We start from the raw sequence: 26,658 nt of genomic DNA, 5'->3' as shown, positions 1-26,658 counted from the left end.
GAGAGAGGTCCTGGAAGGTCAAGGAGGGCTGCCTGGAGGAAGGACTTCCCTTTGGCAGCAGTGAGGGACTCAGAGTCTCACAACTGGGCCTCCTTTGTTTGGCCATGGCACAGTCTGTATCTGGGGATGGTTTGGACTCCTGACTCATGCCTTTGGGTGGGTGCCTTGGGCAGGCCCTTGTCCCCAAGGCCATTCTTGCAGGAGCTCCGCCAGCCTCTGTGGGCCTGGGGTGAGGAAGTGAGCTGGGCTTGGTGTGAGGAGGGAAGGGAAGACACAGCAGGGGTGGAGGACTTTGCCGGGGGGTGGGGAGGGGGGAGTAGAGAGATAGCTGGGCCTTCCTTTGCCCCTCCTATGGGTTGGTTTGCTTGGAGACTGCTAGTGGGACTGGTCTTTCCGATGCAGGACACAACTGAACACTACAGCATGGCCTGAAACCTTAGTAGCCTGCTGTGTGCTCCCTGCCCTCTCTTTCTGCATCGGATGCCCTGGCTTTCCAGCAGTGGCAGGCAGGGACTGGTTCCCTCTGCCCCGCAGCCTCCCCGTGTGTGTGATGCCTGGAGGACTGCCCCTTGGGCTGTGGGGACAGCCGCTCAGGCTCCAGTGTGCTCCATGAGGCTTTGGGGTCTCCCCTGGCTGGAGACCTGCATTTCCATCCAGCCCCCAGGAGATGCCCATGCTGTAGCTAACAGAACATTCTGCAGGAGACCTCCAGAAGACAGGGCATCAGCAGCAGTGCCTGCTTCTGGGGCATAGTTACTCCTCCTCTGAGTGAAAGGGAGGCTCAGTGGAGGGACAGAAAGACTTCAGCTTTTCCACAGGGTTTTCCTTGAGGAGAGGTGTTGTGCTCTGGTGCTAGGAGGTTTGAATTCAGTGTGAAAGCTGCAGACTGTGAATGCCGAATGTGGCTGGAGCACATACAGGAGGAGAACTTGTCCTAGTGCGCTGGGTTCTCAGGATCTCCCCTCTGCCCCGCCACCACACCCGACAGTGTGTAGAAGCAGCTAGAGAGAGGAGAAGTGGGTTAAACAGAGTGTGTGGCCTTCCCACCACACCGAGGCCTCTGGATCTACCCTTCTCTGTCTTTCTGGAAGCATTGAGGCAATGGAGAAGAACCAGCGCACAGCCCACTCAGCCTCTGGCTTTTTCCTCTCCTGGTGGTTTTGGAGAGCTCGCAGCTTCTCCACAGTTTGTGTTCCTTTCCAAGGACCAAGAACAGTGCAGAGAGACACACTCTCTTCTTTCAGCTGGAAATTCCATGTGAAAATTCACGTGCAGGAAGCTGGCGCCCCCATTGCCTCTTCTTCACCCCGGGAGAGTGAGAACCACTGGGCTCACCCTGGAGAGACTCTAGGAGTGGGGTCAGGAAGGGGGCCATGTGGAGGGTGCCGCTGGGGACCGGCAGACCTTGCCCCGGCTCACCGAGTCTGCAGAAGGCGGTCTGCTGGTCGTGGGCCTATACAAACTTGACCTCCAACCCCAGGGTGAAGACCCGGGGCGCAGAGAGTGGAGACAGCTGTGTAAACCACGGGGTGGGGTATTTATAGCCACGGTAAGGAGCGCTGAGCCAGCCTAGAGAGCCAGAGCCAGTCACTGTGGCCGTTGGCTCCATCTCTTGTTCTCTGTTAACTCGGTTTTCGGGACATTATTTCTTCAGTGTTGCGTTAGGCATTCTGGACTCGGTTTCCTCGTCTGCAAATGGGGGCCTGTTGTCCTGATCTTCGGAGCATTTCAGAGTGGTGGCTCTCTCTATCAGGTGTTCAAGAAGAAATGAAGGATTCTAGTTTTCAGGGAGGGGAGAGTTAACATGGCCTCTCAAAGTGAGCCCTCGAGGCCATGTCCCCCGGGCTCCTGGAGCTCTGGGATGAGGTGGGACACAACATACCTGGGTTTTGGAGACAGCTCTGGGCTTGAGTCCCAGCCTGGCCGCTTAACCCCAGCAGCAGCAGTGAGGCGGTGGAAACGCTGCGGGAGAGCATGGGGTGGTGTGGTGCGTACGCAAGGGGCACGCAGGCCAGTCGTGGCGTTGCCAGTCGTGGTGCAGCAGCACGCCTGACTGTCTGTGCCTGCCTGTGTGTCGGTGGGAGTCACCTACTCAGAGAGTGGACAGCCCTGCCTCCCTGAGGGGCCTGGGGCCAGTATTTGGGAAGGACGGAAGCCCTGTGCAGGAGAAAGCGTGTTCATTTTCAGCAGAAGGCTGAGATCTGGGGTACCCAAGGAAATCCATTCTTGGTGTCAGAAAACTTTGGGCTCTCTAACCCTCAGTCCCAGTGAGTAAAAAAGGGTGGGGGGAAGAGAGAGAGCAAGTGAGCAAGAGAGAGACAGAGAGAGAGGCCGAAGGGGGTGGTAAGAGCAGGAGAGGGTGAGCACACAGCTCTGTAATGGAAACTTGGCATCCAGCCTCTACTTCTTCCCTTCCTCAGTGCATGTGGCTTGAGTCTCGGCTTGAGAATGTCTTCCCCTTTCAGCAGGCACCCCGCACGCTCCCCGTGGCCCACCCCGGCCCCCCTTCTCAGAGCCTGCAGTCATCCACGCTGCTTCCATCGGTGACACAGGACCTGGGAGCCTCCTGCCTCCCTCCTCATGCACCCCCTCCCTCCGGACTAATTAGGCCAACATGCGACTTCCAGGGCCTGGCAGATGAGGAGCCAAGAATGCGGTGGACAGGCGCCAAATGTTTTTGTTGACATTGCTCAAGTGCAGCTCTGTGGATCGGCGTCTGCTGGGGCAGAGAAGTCCAAGGAAGCTGGAGATGCATAAAGGGAGAGCGGGGAGAAACCCAAGTGGGTGCCTCTTCCAGTCCCCTTTGCCTTCCCCACGGCTCCTCCTCTACCCCCCGCCCCCAAAGAGCCCTCCAAGTCATGACCCATGGGACCATCTTAGTCTGTGAGGAGGCCACACTAAGTGGAGTGCCATGCATTCACTGGGGTTTTTGGAACCATTTTGTTTTCTGTTTGTGACGGCTTCATGTGGCGTATGCCTCACCACTGTTCCTGATGGTTTCCGAGGAAATGAACTTCCTGGAAGTAAGTTTAGGGAGCCCGTCTTCACTCCTAACCTATTAAAAGGTTCAGGCCGCATTGCTGATCTGCCTCACTGTACCTGAATAATGCAGCCAGATGGGCTGCATCCTCCCTAGGGATCTACCATGAATGTGGCCCTTGGGTTACCAGGCCTGGGTTCGGATCTCCATTCTACTTTGGATCCCCATTTGGATCCCCATTGCTTGCCATGTGACCTTGGGTGAGTCTTTGAACTTCTTCACACTTTGGTTTGCTTATTTGCAAATAGGGCTAATGGTTCAAAATAAGACTGCTGTAAAATGAAACATGGATGGAATGGAAAGTTCTTTGCACATAATAGACACTCAGTAAATGGAAGCCATAATAGCTCTTAAATGGTAGTTGGGGTGGTTGGCTATGGACTGGCTCTGATTTTAGGCAAATCTCTTCTACCCCGACTTCTTTACTTCAGAGGTAGGTTGACCTAGCACCAACTGCCCCTCCCTACCTCACCAGGATATTGTGAGACCAAATGGAATGGGGTATAATAGTGTTAAACTTGGTTCTCAGTAGGGAAGGAAGTGAATGCAGTACTTGCTGTCATCACTCTGATTTTCTCAGACTCTGGTCTCCACATTAGTAGTTCAGTGGTTAGTGGTCAACTATATTTTTGTTGAGATAAAAATTTGTAGGTTTTGGAATCCAGAGGTGCTGCCTTAATGGTCTCTAATGCCTGAAGATATTGAATCATTATGTAAAAAAAAAATCCTCTAATTTTCTGCTACAATAGCTGGCTTTATTTTTACATCTCTTAATTGGTATCAGCTTTTCTTTCAGAATTACAGAACCATGGAAACTTGGCCTGAGAAAGAACTTTGGAAGTCATTGGAAGAGACACTTGCTTCTCTGCAAATCTTTGGAGTCTCCCTAAGCATTCGGACTGTAGTACCACAAAGCACTTTTCTCTACCCCGATTGTGAGAACAGCAGAGTGGCCAGTCTGTTGATCTGTAGCACACCTCTGCCTTTGGATCTTATGCAGGCTGGGAAATGCCATCAGTGCCCTGCCCATATCCCTTTGTTCTTGCCTCTTCAGTGCTCACTGGTACTGTTTAAGTCTTAGCATCTGCATTTCATTGTCTAAGGCCTTTGCCTGGGCACTAGAGCCCACCTTGGACTCCCATGTACCAAGTTCAAAGTGCCAGGGAATTCATGCCCCCTGGAAATAGCCTTCAACCAATGGCAGACCGTGGATAGGTAGATACGTACCTAAGCTTGCTCACCCCTGAGTATCTGAGCTACCTGTCTACTTTGACCCCCAGAGCTTTCCAGGGGAGCCAAGCTCTAGTTGACTCATTCTGGTGACTGGCTTGAAGTGTATCATCTGTTGGCTGTCTCCCCTTCCCCACTCCATGGTCCTGTTCCCTTACAGGTACTTCCTGGGGTCACCCCCCATCCCCATAGGAAAAACCCATGTTCAGATCCTCATTTCCGGGGCCGCTGTGGAAACCCAGCCTGAGACAAATGCGCTGTCTTTCTGCACACTTGCAGATCGTTTGTGACAATAAGGTGCTAAATTCACATTTCAGGGCTGCTTGTTGGATTTTCAGGCCACTGACCTTATTGTTTCTTCCTGAGCTTTTGAGATTATTTTCTCTGCCTGTCACTGTTCTTAATCCTAAGAATTAACTGTGGAGGTTAACCAGATGATGCAAATGCCTTGCTTTCACCTTGAATTATCTCTGGCACTGTTCTCTTAGTTATGACTACACTGATGTCTGTGGCCACCACGTGGGCTTTTGCATTTCAGAATCTAAACTGATAGTTAATTCTTGTTAGGTTCCACATTCTACATTTGTGTGTGTGTGAGAGAGAGAGAGAGAAAGAGAGAGAGATGTCTAAAATAGCTGTTCTGGCTAATATGTGTAAGTTGTAATGAAATACCTTGATGATTTTATATCTGAGAGCAGATTCCATTTGACTGAGAAAGACCTTGGTGCATGAGCTGCTGCACTTATATGTGTCCTGTGGCTTATGTGAGATGTCTACAAGGACTCTGATTTCCAGAAACTTCTGCGAGTCTTACTTTGTCCATCCCCAAAATGGGAATAGGTTTTTCAACCCATACTTACTGAGCACCTCCTCTGAGCCAGGAGTGATTTGGTGTTAGAGAGACAATAGTGGACAAAGTGGACAACATCCCTGCTCCCTCTTGCTTTCCCAACCAGTGTCGTGAGGTTCAAATTCAACAATGAAGGTGGAATCATCTGGGAAACTAAAATTACCATGGAAATAGGGGAATGGGAATGATGACCTTCAGCTCTTCATTGCCCATTTCAGAACATCACACTGATGTGGCTGGATGAAGTGTTCCCTCTGGCCTTCTGTGAAGGCCACTTGGCCCATGAATTAGGCCTTTATCTTGTACTTAGATCCATTTTCTGCCCACCACACTTCTGGACGCTCAAAGGGTGACCCTTGCCTCACGACACATCTTTCTTTAGTGCTAAGCCACCAGAAAGACTGTCTTTGCTTGCTGTTTCCACCGCCCAGTGGCTCTCTGAGGTCCAGCTCTGTTATTTCTTAGCCTTTGTCTTACTTGATTTGTCTGTAGGTCAAGGCCATTGGCCACTCCTGAAATTCCCTTTCTGCTGACCTTGCCTTATGCTATTACCTGTCCTCTTTCCTTTCCTTTCATGATCCATTCTCTAACGGAATGTTGAATTCCCCATTACCTCTTCATTTCTCTTTAGTCCCCTCCCAGAAGACCCCATGCATCATGTCTCATACTTCTCCCTATTTGCTTATGACCTTCTTGGTGCTGTCTGTAGCTTAGCTCCCTCCCCTAAGGTATCTCCATCCCCTGTGCTCACAGGCAGCTTACCACCCTTTCCGTGCTCCACAGCACTTCAAGGTCAACAAGTCCTTTATGGTTATGTGCTTCTTTCTCCCCTCTGATGTGCCCTTCATCTTTGTTCTTTCTCCTGGCACGTCGGTCCCTACAGTCATCTCAGCTGGAGATCTCACCACTGTTAACCTGCTCCTCCTGTATTTCATTCAGTGGTTCAGTGTTTTTACATTTGTGCTTTCATCTCTTGTTTGTGGAAGTCTTGATATGCAGCATTGACTGGCCCAGACTCTGGGGATGTTGACATGGTGTCCTAGCTTGGGGAACCCTCCAGAAGCAGTTCCTGAGAAAGTGTTCAGTTGTGAGAAGTTTATTTGGGAGGAGTAGATGCTGGTGGGCTCGAAAGAGTCACACTGACTTCATGGACCTAATTATACCCATCTCTTCCCAAATCCATGTTCGGTGAGGTCAGCGTGGGTCATGTTGAACTTGGCCATGATGAGAATATTTACACTATGGAAATAGGCCAGTGGCTCCAAACAAGGACTCCCCCTGCCCACCCCAGAGAGAGTTGGTTGTTAAAACATGTATCAGTGTGTTACTAGGAGTGAGGAATTAAGGCAGAAAAGGACAGCAATTAATACATTGTGTTTTATCAGGAGTATTACACTGTAGACAACTGGAGCATAATCCCAGTGGAGAAGATTCTGTAATTCAGTTTAGAATACGCGTTTTGAAGTCATCCCACCGGAGTGGGTGAGGTAGTAATATACCAGTCCCTCCCAGTCAGTGGCTGAGGGCAGCCTCTGTCAGGCCCAGCAGGATCCAGCAGCCCAAGGAAGCCAGCAGGCAGTCAGGGGCTGCGTGAATGGAGTATAATGATAAGACCCAAGGCAGGAGGAATAGGCTCACCACTGAGCAAATGGTGGCTGATGGAGGCGCTGGACATTCAGCATTGGGAAATGCCAAAGCCCAGCTGTTAGTGATGTGTGGTTATGCTCTTTGTCTCCCCAGACCTCGACTTCATGGACCTCCTAGGGGAAGACCGACAGTGGACCGTGGGGAGGAAGTTAATGCAGGTGAATGACACTCTGACTTCAGAAGATGCAGGATTCCGGAGCAGCAAGAACTGCACTGAACCAGGTAACAGTTACAGCTGCTGTTGTGCACAGTGGCTGCCATTTTCTCTGGTTATGACTAAGGAAGAGCTGGACGCCATCTTTTCCCTTTGAGTTCTAACCCAGAGAGATCTTAATAACATTTAGGGCAGGTGTCTAAGAAACTGAAAGGGGACGTTCTGGGTGTGATTCTACCTCTGCATTCTTTTTCTAGGGCATGGGTGAAAGGTAAGTTAAAGTCAGCGACCCTCATGATTCTGTGCTGCTATTGAATGTGGGGGCTGGTGCTCTCAAGTGGGAAACTGAGTTGGGAGCAGGTTGGGTGAGGGTGTTCTCTGGCCATCTTTGCTTTGATCTCTGGAATCCTCTCTGGGTGGTTTTTAAGCAGGAGCCTTGTTTCTGTCACAGTAAAGAAAAAGGGGGTGGAACCATATCCTTAACTATGTTGTTGGTCTTCTTGGGAGAAGTGAATATTCATTTACCAGTGGTCATATTTAATATCTGTTGTGTCTTTATGTTGATCTTGAAAGGAAAGCAAACATAAAGGGAATGAAGGGGACTTGGAATCGTCAGAATCCAGCCCACCAAATCTCAGAGAAGGCAAGCACCCTATGGATGGTTGAGGGCCTTGTTAGTTTCAACCAGGGGTCAGGAAGCTTGTCTCACAAATGGACAGACAGGAAATATTTTAGCTATTGCCACCCATATACCATGTCTATAGTTTTTTTTTTTTTAAATCATCCTTTTATAACCCTTTACACATTTAAAAACCATTCTTAGCTCATAGACCATACAGAACAGGCATTGAGAGGTATTAGGCCTGTGCTGTACTTTGCCAATCCTGACTTGGGCTGTTTGGCTCTCTGGGACCTCCTTTCCATGGATGGTGGGAACTTGGGCCCCATGCATGCCCCTTCTGAGGGGTCAGGAGCTCAACCATGTGTTGATCCCACATCCAAAGGCCAGTCTCATTTTTAGTGTCACACTGCAAAGATATAAATAGTCTTCATTGCAGCCCAAAGAACCTTAGACCTTTGAAAACAGAAGTTGCTCTGTGAAGTTGTGTGTCTGCCTTTTTTTTGATAGAGGTGTCCTTCACCACCATCCTGAGAGTTTTAATAGTCCGTTCCTAGGCAGAGCTGGAAAGAATTAAAAATCAATTACCAGCAATCCCCCCATCCCAAACCCACAACAACCCACAATGCTATATCGTCTATATTCCTCAAGCTGGAGAATTCAGGGTTACTGTGGCTTTTACTAAATGCTCTGAAGGAATACCCTTGAAGGTTAGTGAAGCACATGGCTGCTCCATGAGCTAGAAGAAAAAATGGATGTGATGGGTTTGAGTGCCAGACTGAGCCAACAGAGCCTTTTGTAGAAAGATGCAGCAAGAACCCTGGTTGCTGATCTGTTCATGTGGCCAAATATTTTTCAGTGTCTTCTGATAACTAAGAGGCAGGTAGTGAGTGAGATGTCAGAAGACTAGAAATACTAGAAATACTAGACTAGGAGGCCATTTGGCACCTTTGGTATACCTTTGGTATGGGAAAGAATGGAGTCACTTGCAGTACAGTGACTGGCTTCGGGTTGAGGTCAGCCACCATGCTCAGGGCCAATGGTGATAGAAGGGCTTCTGATCCCTGTTGAGAGATGTATGTTGGGGGGGGGGGTGCTGTCTCTGTGAGTGGCATTGTTCATTGTATCAAGAAGCATCTTTTTCAGAGTGATGGGTGTAGAAGAATAAAGCACATTAAAACCATTTCAAGAGAGGAAATGACTCAGCCCCCAGGTAGAAAGGAAGATGTCCAGGTTTTTGGTGTTGACAGAGAAGGCACAGGGGGAGAGAGGAGGAAGGGTTTCTAGAGAGTAGCAGGAGGAGAACTAGAGCTCATAATGCTCAGAGCTAGTCCAGAAAGAATAAAGACTCAGAAGGAACATTCTCAGTGTCTTCATTTGGGGGCTATCGGAACTGGGCTTGATTTCTGGGTGCTGGACCTCAGAGCCAAAGACCACAAGGAAGGTGATCATGCCTGAAAGAGGAGGGGTCTTTTTTAAGTCCTGACACAGCAAGGGCCTGCCTGGAGTCTCTGTTCTTCACCAGACCTGCCTTGACCATCCCAGGCTGCTGTGACCATTCTTTTTGCTAAATGTTTTTGGACAAAATGTCTCTCACTGTGCTGTCCAATATGGACACTCAGTAGTGACTTAAATTCAAATTAAGTCAAATTAAATACATTAAAAATTCAGATTCTCAACTGCACTAGATACATGTCAAATACCTAATAGCTGTGTATGGCTCATAGCTACCATATTGGAGATCGTAGACCATTTCTGTCATCACACAAAGTTCTATTGGATGGGCAGGTCTAGAGCTTCCATCTGCCATCTTTCTAGCTTAATTGCAGGCACCTCAAGGATATAAAGTGGACATGTAGATTTGAGAGCTCGTCTCTTCCTGGGTTTTGGAATCACCCTCCCCTGGATTTGAATCCCAGCTTAGAAGCTGTGGGCGTTGGGCAAAATAGGCTTTCTGAGCCTCTCTCTGCTTCTGTGAGAAATTGAGGTAACCATTCTGACTTTTCATGACTGCTGTGAGAATTGGTAATGAAGTCATGAAGTATGACCAGCTTAGTGCCCTGTGTGTGGTAGTTCTGTAGTAGGAGTTCCCTCATGAATTGCTAGCTGTTGGGGGCAGCCATTCCTCCATTATAGGTGGGTCATGGATACCTTCTCCAACCCCTCCTCATAGGAATGGGCACATTCTGTTCCTCTTGTTCTGTCAACAGGCCACATCCTCAGGTGGCCCAGGTCTGACCCATCAGGAAGGTGGGCTGAGAGGTTCAAGCACTATTTTCTAGTACATAAAAGCTTGAAAGATCTCGCTATGGTAATAAGCACATCACCTCTGAGGAATGCTCTCTTTCTACAAGAACGTGGTCAAAATGTGACCACAGACACAGGTGACCCCCAGTAGCCTTGGTGCTCTTTCCAGAATGCTGTTGGAAGTCTGCTTCTCAGTTTTCATAGAACAGATATTTTATGCAAAAGTGTTGAGAGCAACAGCACTCATAACATCGGATTTGGAATTTAAATACAGTAGTATTCATCTTCTCTACCTCTAACTTACTGTGGGAGGGTGGGATTGAACTGGACTGAGCCAAGGCCTAGTCGCCCAGGTTTCCTTAAGAGGTCAGAGGGCCCTGGAGGCAAGGAATATTGCTTGTACTGGTTGAATGCAGTAGTGTCTGCTCTCAAAAGTCTTCAGTGTAGAGGCTAGGAAGGAAGCCATGTGGTTTCTGGATTGGCCTCTCTTCTGCTTTGTGATGATGTCAGCAGAACAAGAGTGTACTTCCAAAGATGATGCATCAGGCTTCCCTCTGTGCTCAGAGTAGTGATTATTTACTAGGGGGCCTGAGCATTTGGGATGCCAGCATGGCCCATGACCATGTGAGTAATGGTGTCAGGGTCATAGGCAAGAATTAATTTGGTTCTTGTCATAAGGTACACCTAGTGCTACTCATCATGTCACTGGCCTTCTCAGACTGTGTTCTAGGAACCCATGACTTTAGGTGCCATTAGAGTAAGTATATTCAGAGCCTGGAGATGGAATGATCTCCATCCTGGGTGTATCTCTGTTCAGGATAGGGGCTTACTTTGCTTCTCAAATGTCAATTTCCTCATCTGTGAAATAGGCTTGCAACTAGTTTATTCTTTCTACTTCTTCCACTTTACAAATCCAGTAGTTCCACAACATTTCAAGAAGAGAGATTAATGAAGACATCCACCCCAAGTTGACCTGCTCCGTTTTCCTAAATAACTTCTTTGCATTTGCAAAATTCCATATCATACCCCACCCCCTCCTTGGACCCTCTCTCTCCTTTCCTCTTCTCCTCTACCCCTCCCCTGCCCCATCCCCCATCTCCCTCTTTGCCTTCTTCTCAAAACTAGGTGCCCAGAGTACCTGCCCAGGGGACGATCAGGATGCAGGGTGCTTAATATAATGTCAGTGCTGTCTTTGGTTGGTGTGGTAACACAAAGATGACACATTCTTCATATGGCAGCTGCGACTTTAAAGACATGTTGTTTTGCAGTATTCTGGATTTTTTTTTAAATAGCATTCTTCCTTGCCCCTCCAAGACATGGTTTTGGTGGAAATTGGTAATTTTTTTGTGCCTCCAGAACTGCATGAAAAAGACGAAGCTCTGGGCTCCAATTTTTCTGCAATTGTTCCAGTCCTCTGTGAATTTTTAAGGTTGTTTTCTTAGCCTGACACTGCCGATTTCATTTAGAGCCTGGAAACATATTGTTTTTTGGCAAATAACACTTGAAACTGTTTACTCAGATGACCTATTAAGTGAAATTTAACTTTGAATAAATTTTATCCATGGAAAATTAAGTTAGCTAAATGTAATATTGAGAGTGGTGGACAACTGTAGCAGAAATGAACTCTTTGTAGTATTTATTTGTACACTTTGCAGAATTTTATTTATACACTTCGAAGTCTGTCTCCAGAAAAATCTATCATCTTTTGGTTTTTAGTTTCTTTGATGTTTTAAGGAAATGAGCTTTTCCTCAGAGTGCCTCCTTCAAATAAACTTTGGAAGAAAGAGCTATTTAAAATGATAGCCTTTGGCAAGAGTCTCACTCTGAGATCACTGGATGTTCTTTTGAAAAAGGGCTCATCTCCCTCTCTCTGTGTGGCTTAGTTGGGTCTAAGATCCTTGGGCCTATGCTGTAGGTACCTTTGGGGCATGCTGGGAGTGTTTACTGGATCAGGTGTCTACTGGAATGTCCAGGAAGTACATGATCTGAGAATCAAGTATGAATTGTAGTAGAGGAGGGAAGCCAGAGGTCCATATAAGTGAAGCAATATGGGTAACTTCAAGGGATGAATATGTCCACAGATTGGGAAGCAGCACAGACTGGTTCATGTTGTAGGTCATGAACAAAGTTAAGTGCTGGAGTCCTACTGGTTTTTTACTTTAAACCATAACATCAAGGCCAGCTGGTCTGGGGAGGTGGGTGGGAGGATGAGTGGTATAGGTGATGGGGATGAAGGAGCATACATTCCGTGATGAGCCCTGGGTGATGAATGCAAGTGTTGAATCAATATAGGTACACCTGAAACTAATATTGCGTGGTGTGTTCACTACCTGGAATTTAAATTAAAATTAAAAAAAAAAAAAGGCCAGTTGGTCTATAATCATAGGGCTGGGATGACCAATCTACAAAATATGAAAAGTCTGAATCTCTCATCTCTTACATGAAAAAAAAAAAAAAAAGATCCAGAGGGGATGGATGACTTTCCTAAGGTCACAGCACTTGTCAGAAACAGGTTAGAGCCCCCTGCCACCAAACTTCCATACATAGATACTCAATACATGTGGATAATTAGATAGCCTGACATCTACATGATTTGGTGTAGCACTGTCCTATAGAATTAGAATACAAGCTACAGATGCAGTTTTAAATTTTCTAGTAGCTACATTAAAAAGGTAAAAAGAAGCAGGTAAAATTAACTTTAATCATACATTTTAGGGGTGCCTGGGTGGCTCAGTGGTTTAAGTGTTGGATTCTTGATCTCAGCTCAAGTCTTGATCTCAGAGTTGTGAGTTCAAGCCCAGCATTGGGCTCCACACTGGCTGTGGCCCTTACTTAAGGAAAAAAAAATACATACATATATATGCATATATACATGTAATATGCATATATAACATATATTTTTTTATTTAACAGAATATATACAAAATATTAAGAATGACAAATCTCAGATTGCCTCTGTGTTTTATCCCTGGGTTTGAACCCAGGAAAGAACTAAGGTTTTTTTTAGGGACATCTGAGTGGCTCAGTTGGTAAAGCATCTGCCTTCAGCTCACGTCATGATCCTGAGACCCTGGCTCCCTGCTCTGTGGGAAGCCTGCTTCTCCCTCTCCTGCCCCCCCTGCCTGTGCCTGTGTGCTCGCTCTCTCTCTCCCTCTCTGTCAAATAAATTTTAAAAATCTTAAAAAAAAAAAGAACTAAGGTTTCTTTTTAAAAGTCTTAAAATCTATTCCTTATTGTACTAGCTTACAGAGCTTTCAACAGTGTTTCTTTGCAGTTATGATTTTCGTAATGATTCACATAATAGCTGTTAACACTCTTAAGTGCAATAAGTTAAGAACTTATTGTGATCCACTCTTTAATTTGTATCAGACTCCTTACGGAATTAGATTGGGTAAGGGTAGCTGCATTAACAAATAAGTCCTGCAGATGTGAGAGTTTAACACAGAGTTAAGGATTTCATTCTTGTGGAAGGTTCTGGCCTTTGGGTGGCCCTATTGCAAGAGATGGTCCATGGATTCTGAAGCCTTCCATTTTGAGACTTTCCCAGGCTTACATTTTGGTTCCCAAGGGTGTTGTGCTTCTCTCTGCTTTCAGAGGCACAGGCATGGAAGATTGTGCATAGCTGAGTTTAAGGGATTAGATCCTCACTCCTCTCACTCCTGCTCACATGCCACTGGCCAGGGCTCAGTCACATGACAACTCCTCACTTCCAAGGAGGTTGGGATTTGTATATATTAGCAGAGTGCCCTCAAAGAAGAGAGAGATCTGGTGAACAGCTAGCTGGTCTTTGTTATCTTATTTCTTCCCCCCAAGTTTTTCTTTTTGAAAAAAAAAAAAAAAGACTTCTCAGTTTTCCTTTATGCTTATCTTATTAGTAAAGCCGTATTTTACCCTCTACAGAAAAATCATAAGCCAGACTGACATCTTTTGAGGTGGGCTTAGCTCTTGGTTTGACCTTCCTGATTCTCACTTGGGCAAGGTGGTGCAATTTGACTCTTCCTCTCACCTTGGGAGGATCACAGGTGAGGTAAGAATTGTCCCATTTGAACCTCTTTGCACATTGTTTCTCTTCTTTGTAAATACAAGAACCCTAAGAAAAATAACGCATGTTTGATGCATGAAGCCATTGGCAGTAACATAAGAGCTTAGGTTCCAGAGGAGATCCTCAATCTCAATTCCATTACTTTCAACCTCTGTGGTGCCAGGTGAGTGGCTTAAATTCTTTGAACCCCATTTCCATTGTCTGTAAAATGCCAGTCAGGATGCCCACTTCACAGGGATGTGGTAATCACGAGCCAAGGAAAGCTTCGTAAACAGCTGCAACCTCATAGTATGTGCTTATTAAATGGTAGCTGCATTACCTTCGTTACTGAAATATAATGGAAGGCAGACCCACAGAGGTCATTTTTAGGGCTTTTGCAATACTCTTAGGCACCCTAGAGCATGGTGGGATTATGAAGATTATTTTTAGGATGGATAGCTTATTGAGTGCAATTTGGCCCCAGTACGGCATTTTCAATGGCTGTGTGAACGAGACATGTCAAGAGATTACCCAGGAAGCTTCTGACTAATGCTGTTTCCTGGCCTCAGAGGCCACTCTAGAGACACACAGGATGAAATAAGGAGTACAGGATTTTCTACTGCACACTAATGAAGGGTTTCACAGCTTCCAGTTCTGGGAGGAGAGGCCAGTCGCTATTTATTTCTTCCAGCTTCAGAATCCCTTTAGGACTTATTTCCTGAGACATTCTTAAAAGCCACATTCTTTAAAAGTAGCCTGGGCAGACTAATCCAATGAACGGTGCATAGAATCTTCCCGAAACACAGGGGAAGGGTGATAAGCTCTGCTCTTAGATGATTTCATGGGCCTATTTGCACAGGAGCCTAGATTCTCAAAGCATTTTTACATTCACTAGCTCATTGGAACATGTTTGGCTCCTGGAACAAAAATACCTGAAGGCCAGGAATGACTGTATTTTTGATAGATAAATTAGATCTAGACTGAGGCTGGTTAGGTTAAATAATTGAGTCATAGTCATAAATGTGGAAAGAAACTTAGGGATTCTTGATTCCAAACCCTTTTCCTCAAGTCAGGGTCCAGCTAACTATGGCCCTTGACCAAATCTGGTCTGGTGACCATTTTTATAAATAAAGTTTTATTGGCACACAGCCAGCCATACATATCCATCTGCATGTTGTTTGTGGGCTGCCTTTGCTGTAGGAAGGCAGAGCTGAATATAGCAACCTAGACCTCGGGTCCTGCAAAGCCTGAAGTATTTACTCAGTGGCCCTGTACAGGAACGTTTGTTGCCACCTCCTGCTCTAGGTCCTGGGACTGGTGCTTCAGGTGGCCTGGAGGAGAGGTGAAGGTGAGAATGATTTCCCCACCTTTCTTTCTGCTCCCCTGACCTTTCCCCCAGATGTACTTGTGCCTTATTAAAACTAGTATCCTAGTAAATATTTTTAACATCACTCCTGACCTGGGGCCCTGTAACTCAGGTATTGCCTGAGTTTTCTCTCTCATGCATAGACATACGATCAAAAACCTTCGGCATTGTCTGTCCACGTATTAGGGACATGTGTAAAGTAGAAGAGGTCATATTCATCCCCATAAAGATGCTTGAAATCCACTGGTCTGGACTAACTCCTTGTCCCAGAGCCTCTGGGTATCTGAACCAACTGCCCAGTCTTTCTTACACCTGGAATGGCTTCCCTTTGGGGTTGGAGAGTGAAGCACCCATGAGGGGCTGATGAGTATGATCAGTCCCCACCACATATGGACAGTTTGCAAGGTCCCCCCAGAGCAGTGAGCATGGAGCTTCCCTGTGTGTGTGGAGGCCACAGGTACTGGAGGGGGTGGCAGGGAATGCTGTGGGGTGTGCTCAAGCGTCCATCCCCTCCTGGCCGTGGTGCATCCCTCAGCAGTAGCTGTATGGCCTTTTGACCGCGGTGGTGACAGCCACTTCCTCCTTGTGGCCCCCGCTCCATGGGAGCTTATTCTTGCCTGCCTTTGCCTCCTTGGTGGTGCTGAAGCATACCTGAGGTGACTGGGGGACTTTTTCTTGAATCACACATTCCAGAATGATCTTGTGCCACAGATAAACCCATTTCACAGATGAAGCCAGGACTAAGGTTGAGGGGCATGAAGGGGCATCTCCAGGGTCCACCTCTGGTTGGCAGTCGAGTGAGGACCCGCACCTCCTCTCCTTTCTTGCCTCTGGCCACAGGGCTGGGCTGTGTCACCTCCCTTGTGTAGGTGTAGAGTCTGAAATCACGGGATCACCAGGAGGCCACCACTGTGCTCTCATGCACGTGCTCTCAGGTGCCTTAGGGCGGCTCTTTTCAAAGTGTGGCAGACCCACAGCAGTAGCCCTGGGAGCTTGTCAGAAATGCACATTCATGGGTTCAACCTGAGACCTCCTGGGCCAGAGCCGCCGGGAAGTGGGCCCAACCCTCTGTGTTCTCACAAGCTCTCCAGGGGCCTGCGAGGTGCACTCGAGTGTGAGGAAGCCTGGCTTAGCTCACTGGAGTCCCCTGAAGAGACTTTCAATCCAGGCCCCACCCCAGACCAACTCGAGTCTCTGGGACTGGAGTTCAGGCTTCAGGGGTTTGAAAGCTCCCGGGTGAGGCCAGGGTGCCATCAGGGCTGAGACCACGGCCTGCGGCCACCCACCTCCATGCACTGGCTGGCTCTGGAAAGCTGGCCGTGGAAATCTGGTCGAGAGGAAGAGAACTGGGTGGGTGAGCCCAGCCAACCAACCAACCAACCAACCAACCAGAGGGACGGTGTCAGCCAAGTATAAGACACCAGACCTATCTTGCTGTAGGTTCCTCAGTCCTTCTGCTTTCATTCATTCACTCCTTGTGAGTCACACAGATGGTCGTTCACTTTTAGGCTCCATCTTGGGTCTCTCTGGGTTTTGTTTCTGAGATCCCTTCCCCCAAGAAACACCAGGATGGAGTTTCACCTAGCTGTATTTTAAAATGTCCAGCTGGGGGCATCTGTGTGGCTCAGTCAGTTGGGTGTCCGACTCCTAATTTCAGCTCGGGTCATGATCTCAGAGACATGAGATCAGGCTGCGCATCAGGCTCTGTGCTGGCAAGGAGCCTGCATACGATTATCTCTCTCTTTCTGCCCCTCCCCACCTTCTCGCTCCCCATTTCTAAAAAAATAAATAAAATGTATTTCTGTGAGGGTTGGGTGAGAATGTACCTGCCTCACCTTTTAGGGAATCTCATCTTGTGTTCCAGATCTTGGTTGGTTGCTGAGTGCTCACCTCTCCCACTCCCTTTATCCCTCCTTCTTAGACCCCTGGGCTGTCTGGGACCTCCGGGCTGACCCAGGGCTGACTGTGGGCCTGAGGCCTTGGGGTGCTGACTGCCTCTCCCTGGCACTCCGAATCTGACCTGAATAGGACATGCTCAGGCATGGTAGACTCTGGGATCTTCAGGGTAGGATGAGGCCCAGGCATAGTCTCTCTCCCCAGAAGCTCACAGCAGCTCCTCTGGGCCTCAGACTTCTGAAAACAGGCTGTGTGTGTAGGCGGAGCAGTGTGGCTGAGGGCTATAGGGAGGGCATGTCTGAGTGCACTAAGTGTGCCTTCCACAGAACGCACACTCGGGCAACAGGGACCCAGCCTATTGCTACCTCCTACCTGGGGGCTCCCTATGGCCTGTAGGCCAATGGCCACCCCTCCAGTCTGCATTCATGGGGACAGGCCCCATTCGTGCCCATAACAAGTTCACATTCCACCTTGGAGAGTAAGGTTAAATAAGTACATGTCTGGGTTTTTATATTGGCACTTCTGAGGTTCCTGATATAGTTTAAACCATTAGTTGGGATGAAATTTCTATAATAGAACAATAAAATCCCTGAATTAAAGATTAGCAGACTTTTTTTAGAAGCGGACTTTGAACGAAATAGACATGAGCCCCGCCCAGTGTCTTGTCTTGTCCATCCCTGCCAAGGCCTTTGTGCACCGAGCTGAGCCTGGCTTCCCAGCCCGGAGCCTGCAGGGCTTACCCAGTGTCCATGCCATCGGGATCAGGGGCACTGGGCTGAGAAAGGGAAGAGATTAGGATGTGGAGGACTGGGGACAGGCTGCTCTAGGAGCAGCATAGGACTGGGGTCTGAGGAGTCAGGCTGGACTCAGTTAAGCTTCCATCACCTCAGTCAGTAAAAAGGTGCCTGGAGTTCCCACCCTGCGTTGGGGTCATTGAGACAATCAGGAGATAAGGGGTGCCCGCGGTTTATAATTAAAAAATACTTCTGCATGGAGGGTAGAAGTGGGGAGGCAGACCAGGGTTCCACAGACCTGGAAAGGAGTCCTGTTTTGATGTTCGGGGACTATGGGATCCTGGACCAGTCATGGAACCTCTCAAAGCCTTGGTTTCCTCCCCTGTGAAGTGGGAAAAGTCAAACAGCGAGTTTTGCTGGGAAGAGTCCTTGGAATACATTATGGAGAGTGACACAGAGCATGTTCTCAGCCCATGAATGGATGCCCATATTTTTTTTTTAAATTTTTAAATTTTTTATTAACATATAATGTATTATTAGTCCCAGGGTTACAAGTCTGCGAATCGCCAGATTTACACATTTCATAGCACTCACCATAGCACACACCCTCCCAATGTCCATAACCCAACCACCCTCTCCCTACCCTCTCCCCCCAGCAACCCTCAGTTTGTTTTGTGAGATTAAGAGTCTCTTACAATTTGTCTCCCTCCCAATCCCATCTTGTTTCATTTATTCTTCTCCTACCCCCCAAACCCCTCATGTTACCTCTCAGATTCCTCATATCAGGGAGATCACTTGATAATTATCTTTCTCTGATTGACTTATGTTGCTCAGCATAATACCCTCTAGTTCCATCCACGTTGTTGCAAATGTCCTTAATATCCTCTAGTTCCATCCACATCATTGCATTTATTTTGATGTCTGTATAGTATTCCACTGTATATTTGTATATGTGTGTGTGTGTGTGTGTGTGTGTGTATACCACACCTTCTTTATCCATTCATCTGTTGATGGATATCTAAGATTCTTTCCATGGTTTGGCTATTGTGGACATTGCTGCTATAAACATTCAGGTGCACATGTCCCTTTGGATCACTACATTTGTATCTTTAGTATAAATACCCAGTAGTGCAATTTGTGGGTCATAGGGTAGCTCTATTTTCAACTTTTTGAGGAACCCCCATGCTGTTTTCCAGAGTGGCTGCACCATCGATGCCCATATTTTGAACGCCTGCTATGCGCCAAGGGGTTTTGCACGCAGGGCCTCAATTAGTGATGCATGGAAGGTTGTGGTTATTATCCACACATCGATTAGGACATGGAGATTTCTACTGCGGGAGGACAGTGAATGGATCTGACACGTCCTAATATTGCACACGCACCTCATTTTATTGTACTTCTCTTCTTTCTACTTCAGAGATACTGCATTTTTTTTTTTTTTTAACAAATTGAAAGTTTGTGGCAATGCTTGGTTGATGAGCAAGTCGGTCGGCACCATTTTCCCTGTGACATTTACTCGCTTCGTGTCTCTGTCTAATTTTGGTAATTCTCACATATTTCAAACTTTTTAATTATATTTGTGATGGTGGTCGGTGATTACAACATGCCGAAAGCTTAAATGATGGTTAGCCTTTTTAAGCAATGAAGTATTTTTTAATCAAGTTACACACATCTTTTGGCATAATACCATTGCACGCTTAATAGACTACAGTAGAGTATAAATATAACTTCTGTATGCACTGGAAAACCAAAAATAGTCATGTGATTCACTTGCCTGAGACACTCACTGTATCACCATGGTCTGGAATTGAACCTACAGTATTTCTGAAATATGCCTGTCATACTTAGGTGGAAAATAAAAATATTCTTAGTGGCCAGATCCTCTGTGCTGCCCATGAACAGCCTGTTGGCATCAGCCTCAGTCTCCCAGTGGGTCTTTTTTGGGGAAAGGGAATGCCACTTAGCTGCATTCATATTGGTCTGTCCTGGGAAGATCCACAGGAAAATCCCTGGTAGTGGGAATTTTGAGATGCAAGCTCGGCTGTACGGAATGGATGCCAGCGGATGAAAGAAGAGGGAGTGAAGGGCAGTGAGAAGGTGGGAAAGAAGCTGGACTTGTTCTGTGCTCAGTTCTGTCCACTTGTCACCATGTGCGTCTGCCCTTTGGACGCAACTTTAAGTCAAATCATGTGAAAAGAGATGACCTATGTTCCATGGGCAATGGTCCTTCCATATTCCAGAGACCGAATTCCCCCACTGCCTGTGCTGTTTTAACCACAAGTATGAGATCAATTTGTTAAATTCTAATTTGATGAATTTAAAGGAAGGAAAATCGTAATACAGCTGTACCCATCCCTCTAATCAGATTGACCCTAACTTCATACAGAACATTGGCCCCCTTGCAGGAATCATTGTGCGTTTGTGGCTTACAAAAAGACGTTTCCTTTAATGGGGCCAACCACGAATACTTTGGTGCTTGGTGGTTCCCAAGGGTGCACAGTCTGTCAGTAGTAGCCATTATGGATCTAGAATGATTGTTTTTTCAGTGCCACAATTCCATGTGCTGGTTTTGTTGTTGTTGTTGTTGTTGTTTTGTTTTTTACAAATTTGTATCCCCTCTATCCCCATCCAGGCTCAAAAACATTATCTTCAGCTTTTTTTCTGTTTGTTTTTAACTCTAGCAATTTATTATAGAAATTTGCAGACATACAGAAAAATGGAAGGGATTTTACAGTGAACGCCCACAGACTCCATCCCTAGGTCCTATCATTTACATTTTACTCTGTTGGCTTTCTCACACATTTACTCATCTAGCCCACCTTGTATCCATCCATCAATCTGTCTTATTTCATTTGCATGTATTTCAGAGTCATTTGCAGAAATAAATACACTCCCTCTCCCATAGGTTAGCATGAATGTTATTAACTAGAGTCTATTGCTTACCCTTTTTGGGTAACATTTCTACACAATGAAGTGCACAAATCTTTCGTGCACCATCAGTGAGTTCTGACATATGCATACAACAGTGCTCTCAACCTCTGTCAGGATTTAGGACATACATCATCCCAGGAAGCCCCTTCATGCCCCTTCCCAGGAACCCCCCCAGCCTACCCTCACATAATCATTCTTCTGATTTCTTGCACCATAGAAAAGTTTGTACCTATTCTAGCATATTAAATACAAGAATCATAAAATATCTGATGTAAGGCTTTTTTGTTGGCACATTGTTTTTGAGATTCATCGTGTTTTTGTGTAGAGCTACAATCTTTACTATACATGCATATACACACACACACATCAGTAAACATGGATTACATTTACATATGTGACACACTTCCCATGTAAATGTTCATATATGAAGTATATTTCTCTCCACGAAATGCTTTGTAGATTTTGATTACTTCTCTTAGAAACTTATTTTAGGGCGCCAGGGTGGCTCAGTGGGCTAAGCCGCTGCCTTCGGCTCAGGTCATGATCGCAGAGTCCTGGGATCGAGTCCCGCATCGGGCTCTCTGCTCAGCAGGGAGCCTGATTCCTCCTCTCTCTCTCTCTCTCTCTGCCTGCCTCTCTGCCTACTTGTGATCTCCATCTGTCAAATAAATAAATAAAATCTTTAAAAAAAAAAAAAGAAATTTAGTTTAGATCAACCTCCAAAGAGACCTTTATGATATCTGGAAAATTAGTACGAGCTTTGGTTGACCAGGGTCTAGATGGAGATGAAAGCCTGTCATCCCTAGTCCCATCCTCTCTCTTGCCTCCAGATCAGAACCGTGAACTGGACCCAGAAGCCTTCTGGCTGTAGGAAGGGAAGAGGGAGGACGTGGGAGGGGAGATCTCCCTTTAGGCCTCTGGAGGCAGCCCTGCATATTCAGTTACTCGGTTACAAAAAGAAGTGGGAGAAGCCGAACCGTGAAGGTGGAGAAAACGGTCTGGTTCATTGAGTAAACAGCCATGTGCACTCTGCTGGGGAAGCTGCTTCCAGGAGGCCTGTGTGGCATTCTTTCCTGCAGGAGCTGGGCATGCTTCTCCTCACCAATAGCATCAGAGAAAGACCTTCTCTCTCTAAGCACCTCCTTGGGAGGTAGATGGCTAGTCAGGGAACAGGACCAGCCCTGCATTCAAGTGGGAACTGTGTGTGTGTGTGTGTGTGTGTGTGTGTGTGTGTGTGTGTGTATGTTAGTATCTTTGGAAAGGGTGAGATCTTCATTTCCCCAAACAAGTTCTGTCCCAGTGGAACCCTTTGTCGGCATAAGTCTTCATTTGTTTATGTTCCTTGTCTGCTTGTCTGCGGTTCCTGACAGGTTGATTTGGAGTAGGTAATTGAGAGGCACAAGCCACGGACCCAATGAGGAACACCCTGGGTGATAGTTAATTTCATGCCGTAGCCATTAACTCTCTCAGCTCAGTTCTGGTTCCCTTTGAAGCAGACGCTGAGATAAGGGCTTGGGTGCTTGTAGTTTATCTGGGAGGTGATCCCAGGAAACTCCCAGGGAGTAAGGGAAGTGAGCTGGGGAGGGAGGACAAGGTAGCCAATGATCACATGTCAGTCATTTACCCCTGGAGACAACAGGGTACAGATGACGCCTTGGAGGTCTCCCCTCAGGGGTGAGGGACCTGGGGTATGTATACACCAGCTCTCACATACCTAGCCTGCCCCTCACCCAGGCAGAGCAGCGTCCTTGACCAGGGACCAGGTCCAGGGGAAGGAGTGTGGGTGTGGGCCGCTGGAAGTTGGGGCGCTGGGCACCCAGCTGCTCAGAAGCGGGAAGGTGAGGGGGTGTCCGCCGTGATTGCTAAACACGGACTTCCTTCTTTCCCACGAAGCGGTTTTGTGTTGTAAAACAGGTTGGAAAGCTCATCCTAAACCAGGAAGACCTCATAACGGCACTTTGCACTTCCTCTGTGTGTGCATGGGTTTGTCTTGCCAGATGCAGGCACTCAGACTCACCCCGTTAGTTTTCACTGTGTCATAATGTGGGTTTGTACAAATGCTGACTGCTCATGCCGCAGGGAGCCGGCTCAGGCTGCAGGCACCGAGGAAGCTTTTCAGGCCAGGGTCTGCGAGCAAAGGGCTTTCATGAAACCAGGAAACATGCCTGCCTTCCTCCTTCACCTAGGATTGCCTCCATGCACGTATCAGACTTCTGGGGACCCTGGAGAAGCTCAGAACATGTCAAAATAGAAAAAAGAGGAACCCACCAAGAAAATCCTGCCTAAGCTCCTTCCAGAAGCAAGCAGAGCCTCTGCTCACCAGGCAGATCTTTTTGTTTTGCAATCAGTCAAAGCAAAAGAGTTACTTCTAGAAGTGTTGCTGGGCTCTGGGGCCTGGAATTTATGTAAATCCAGGGAGAAGACTCTGTTTAAACCCCGACTAGAAATTAGGAAATGTGGCGCCACCACCAACATGTGGCCCATACTTCAGTCTCCAGCATGGGTGTTATTTAGGGGAATACATGGGCTTTCCTGGCTTCAGAGTGAAACCAAATCGATCCGGGTCCTTAGGTAATCATTTAATCCCTCACTGGGCTCTATCTTGTATCAAATGGAGTCCGTATTTCACACCAAATCATCTTGACTCAGTATGTTTAAAGCAGAAAACCCGAGAGCCCTGGTCTTTAGGGCCTATATGTTTTCATATTCCAAAGCACCCCCAATGTGGGACTTCCAAAGGCTTCTAGAGGAAAGCATATCCAACTGAGTAACGTTCTTCAGCCCAAAGCCAGGCACAACGGGAAGTAATTCCCACCTGGAACTGGAGGCATTTAGATCCCTCCAAGGCTATGAGGCTGTGGAATGCAGTTTTTAGCCATGGAGGAAGGATTATACCTTATGGTGTTTTAAACCATGACCACAGGTGCTTTGATATTTCTCCTGGGAGGAGGTTAGACACTCATTCTCTTGCTCTAGAGTATAGCTGGCTTTCACAACCCACTCCTGACAGATAGATTGTGGCAAAAGTTGCGCGGCTTCCAAAGCTGTGTTGTGAAAGGCGATACAGCGTCCACTCAGCTCTCTTCCTTGGGACAGTTGCCCTTGGTCCTGGAACACCATGGTGAGAGAAGCCTGGGCATCACAGAGACCACCTGCAAGTGCTCCTGGCGACAGCCCCAGCCATGGTCCTGTGTGACTGCTGACAGCCAGCATCGACAACCAGACCTGTGAGTGAAGACACCTTCTAGATGACTCCAGCCCTAGCTTCCATCAGACGGCGACCATGTGCCATCCCGAGTAAGAACTGGCTGGCCAAGATGAGCCACCCCTGGAACCGCAGAGATGAAAACAATTAGTGATCATTGCTGCTTGGGTCTGCCAGTTTGGGCTGTTTTGTTATGCAGCCATGGTGACTGGGACAATCATATACCCATGGCCCCATTGCCAAAGAAGTTTCAGGGCCAGTGAAGGATCTGCTTTTATCAGGTGTGGTGACTCACTTCTTGCTCCCTGGGAAATCAGTGTCTGGGGAGAAGAAACAAGAGTGGACCTGTTTCTCAGAGTCTACAGCTTGTTGCCAGCTTAGCCTAGAGATGCATGAGGTTTCCAGCTCTTTCAGCCTCAGGAGGCTGGGGACTGAGAACCCCGTTCTGGGTCTGGCTGTGAGCACTGGGTCAGCAGTGGTAGGGAGCAGCCCTGCATGTCCCCCCAATGCTCTGGGCTTCTGGGGCTGACTCTGCACCCTGAACTTGCTTTAGTGTCATGACGTATCTGGTCTGGGCTCCTCCAGGGGCAGTGGCCTGTTAGAGGGTGCACAGGAGTGTGGCCCTGGCAGCTCTCCTGGCGCTCCAGTCCTGGGGAGGGTGGGTCCCTGTGGGGCCAGCTGGGGGTCTCCCCTCTCTCACTTCTTCTCTGTGCATCTCCTCCTTCAGACTGGGAGTGGATCCACCATTTCTTCACTGTCTTGGGAGAGATGTAAAAAAAAAAAAAAAAAAAGACAAAAAAGAAACAAAAAACAAAAAAACGCATGTGAGAGAACTTTGAAAAATCTGCAAAGGTCTTATGAAACCAGAAGTACTATTAAGGGATTCACAGATATTACTGGATGAGGCCAGAGCGGCGTACCTGTTTGGTGGTTTTATCTTCTCCAGAGACCGGACGTTAAGGGTCATAAACTCTCAACACTCAGACACTCTAAAAAAGTCTTGTGGCCCAGGACCCCATATAATGCCTGAGTTCTCTTTATGGCATTGCCTGAAAATTGCCCTCCATCATGTCATTGCATAGCCTCAGTGACAGGGAGCTCACCCCCCACCTCTTATTAGAGGCCTTTTATTCCTTTGGGCAACCAGGATCATGAAAATTACCTTCCTTGTGGTGAACCAAAGTGATCTTCCTTTTAGGCATTCAGAATTCTACAAAATAAGTCCTCTTCCTTTTCCTCATGGCGTCCCTCTGAGGTCAGATATCAAGGATATTCAGGCTTTGGTGTCTCCAGTTTTTTGAGCTCTCTTCCCCTACATCATATGGCATGGCTGGGAGAGACCCCCCGCCCCCCGACCATCCTGGCTACCTTCTGGACTCTGAAAACGTCAGTCTCTATATATTAGGAAGGAAATATTTTCATTAAATATATTTCTAAGTGATCACTAGCTTAAATTTACTTACATCTTATATTTTAGCTTAAAGGCAGCAATCACTATTTTTTTTAATTAAGTTCAGTTAGCCAGCATATAATACATCATTAGTTTGTGATGTAGTGTTCCGTGGTTCATTAGTTGCACATCACACCCAGGGCTCAGCTCCACAGGTGCCCTCCTTAATACCCATCACCCAGTTACCCCATACCCCACCCCCCTCCCTTCTGTAACCTTCAGTTTGTTTCCTGGAGTCCAGAGTCTCTCATGGTTTGTCTCCTTCTCTGAGGTCCTGGGATCAAGCCCTGCCTTGGGCTCCCTGCTCAGTGGGAAGTCTGCTTCTCTCTCCCTTTGCACCTCCCCGCAACTTGTGCACATGTGTCCTCTCTCTCTCTCACACACAAAGAAATAAAAATCTTAAAAGAAGAAAAAAAAATCCATCTCATGTCAGTGTGTATGAACAACACATGAAGAATTGGACCTGATTCAGTCCCTGCTCAGCTGTTAGACATAATTATGTCAGATGCCAACACATCTAATGCAAACCCATGTTCAGATGCAAATCCATTAATGGCTAAGCTAGGATTTAAATCCATAGGTTCTTTCCAGAGACAGGATTGAGTGTCTCCTTGGGGTCAGGGCTGGGCTAAGTGCTCCGTCTGCAAGTCTCCTTAACTCCGACAGGCGCATGAGTCAGGCGTTCCTTGGGCACCCAGGGACGGCTGCCCAGCTGGACTTAAAGCCCAGCCGCACCCAGGTGCCCCTTCCCAGCACCGCACTCTCCTCTCCTCTACACTGTACGTCAGGCATGAATGTCGAGTTGACACATGATTTCCACAAGTACTAGTCCTGGCCTGCAGGTGTGAAACCCTGTGTGGGCCGGCACCAGGGCTGTTTTGCTCACTCTTCTATCCCCAGGGTCTGCAAAATAACCCAGAACATGGTGGCTGCTTTTTCATTTTTGTTGGATGAACGATTAAAGGAATGAATTAATCCTTCTGCTTGTAACTTCTCTGTGACAGTTGTTCCTCCGACAAACATTTCATTTTGAAACAACAAAAGATGAACACAGTAAACTCTAAGGGAAAACTATAGCAAACCAGTTTATTTCCTGTTAGAATTAGTGAATGTTAACATTTTTATTTGCTTCTGATCTTCTGTGTCTAAGAAATACAACAACACAGATCAAGTTAACATCCTTTCTAGTGCTTTGTCAGGTCTTCTACCTTCAGAAGCAATCATCGTCCTTATTTTGGGCATGGTTGACCTGTGTTTAGTGTTTCTAT

The 26,658-nt window shown here is 47.1% G+C and overlaps 1 protein-coding gene across 1 annotated transcript in view; it reads left to right on the top strand.

The window, feature by feature from the left end:
- SLC24A3 (solute carrier family 24 member 3) overlaps window positions 1-26,658 on the top strand; it is a 483,820-nt gene that overhangs the window by 52,280 nt on the left and 404,882 nt on the right. Inside the window, exon 2 of the mRNA XM_059406468.1 lies at window positions 6,861-6,989. Coding sequence (XP_059262451.1) covers window positions 6,861-6,989 — 129 coding nt within the window. The remainder of the gene's footprint in view (window positions 1-6,860; window positions 6,990-26,658) is intronic.

Source organism: Mustela nigripes, chromosome 7, assembly GCF_022355385.1.
Source record: "Mustela nigripes isolate SB6536 chromosome 7, MUSNIG.SB6536, whole genome shotgun sequence".
Taxonomy (NCBI): domain Eukaryota; kingdom Metazoa; phylum Chordata; class Mammalia; order Carnivora; family Mustelidae; genus Mustela; species Mustela nigripes.
This window is presented reverse-complemented; position numbering and strand designations above follow the sequence as displayed.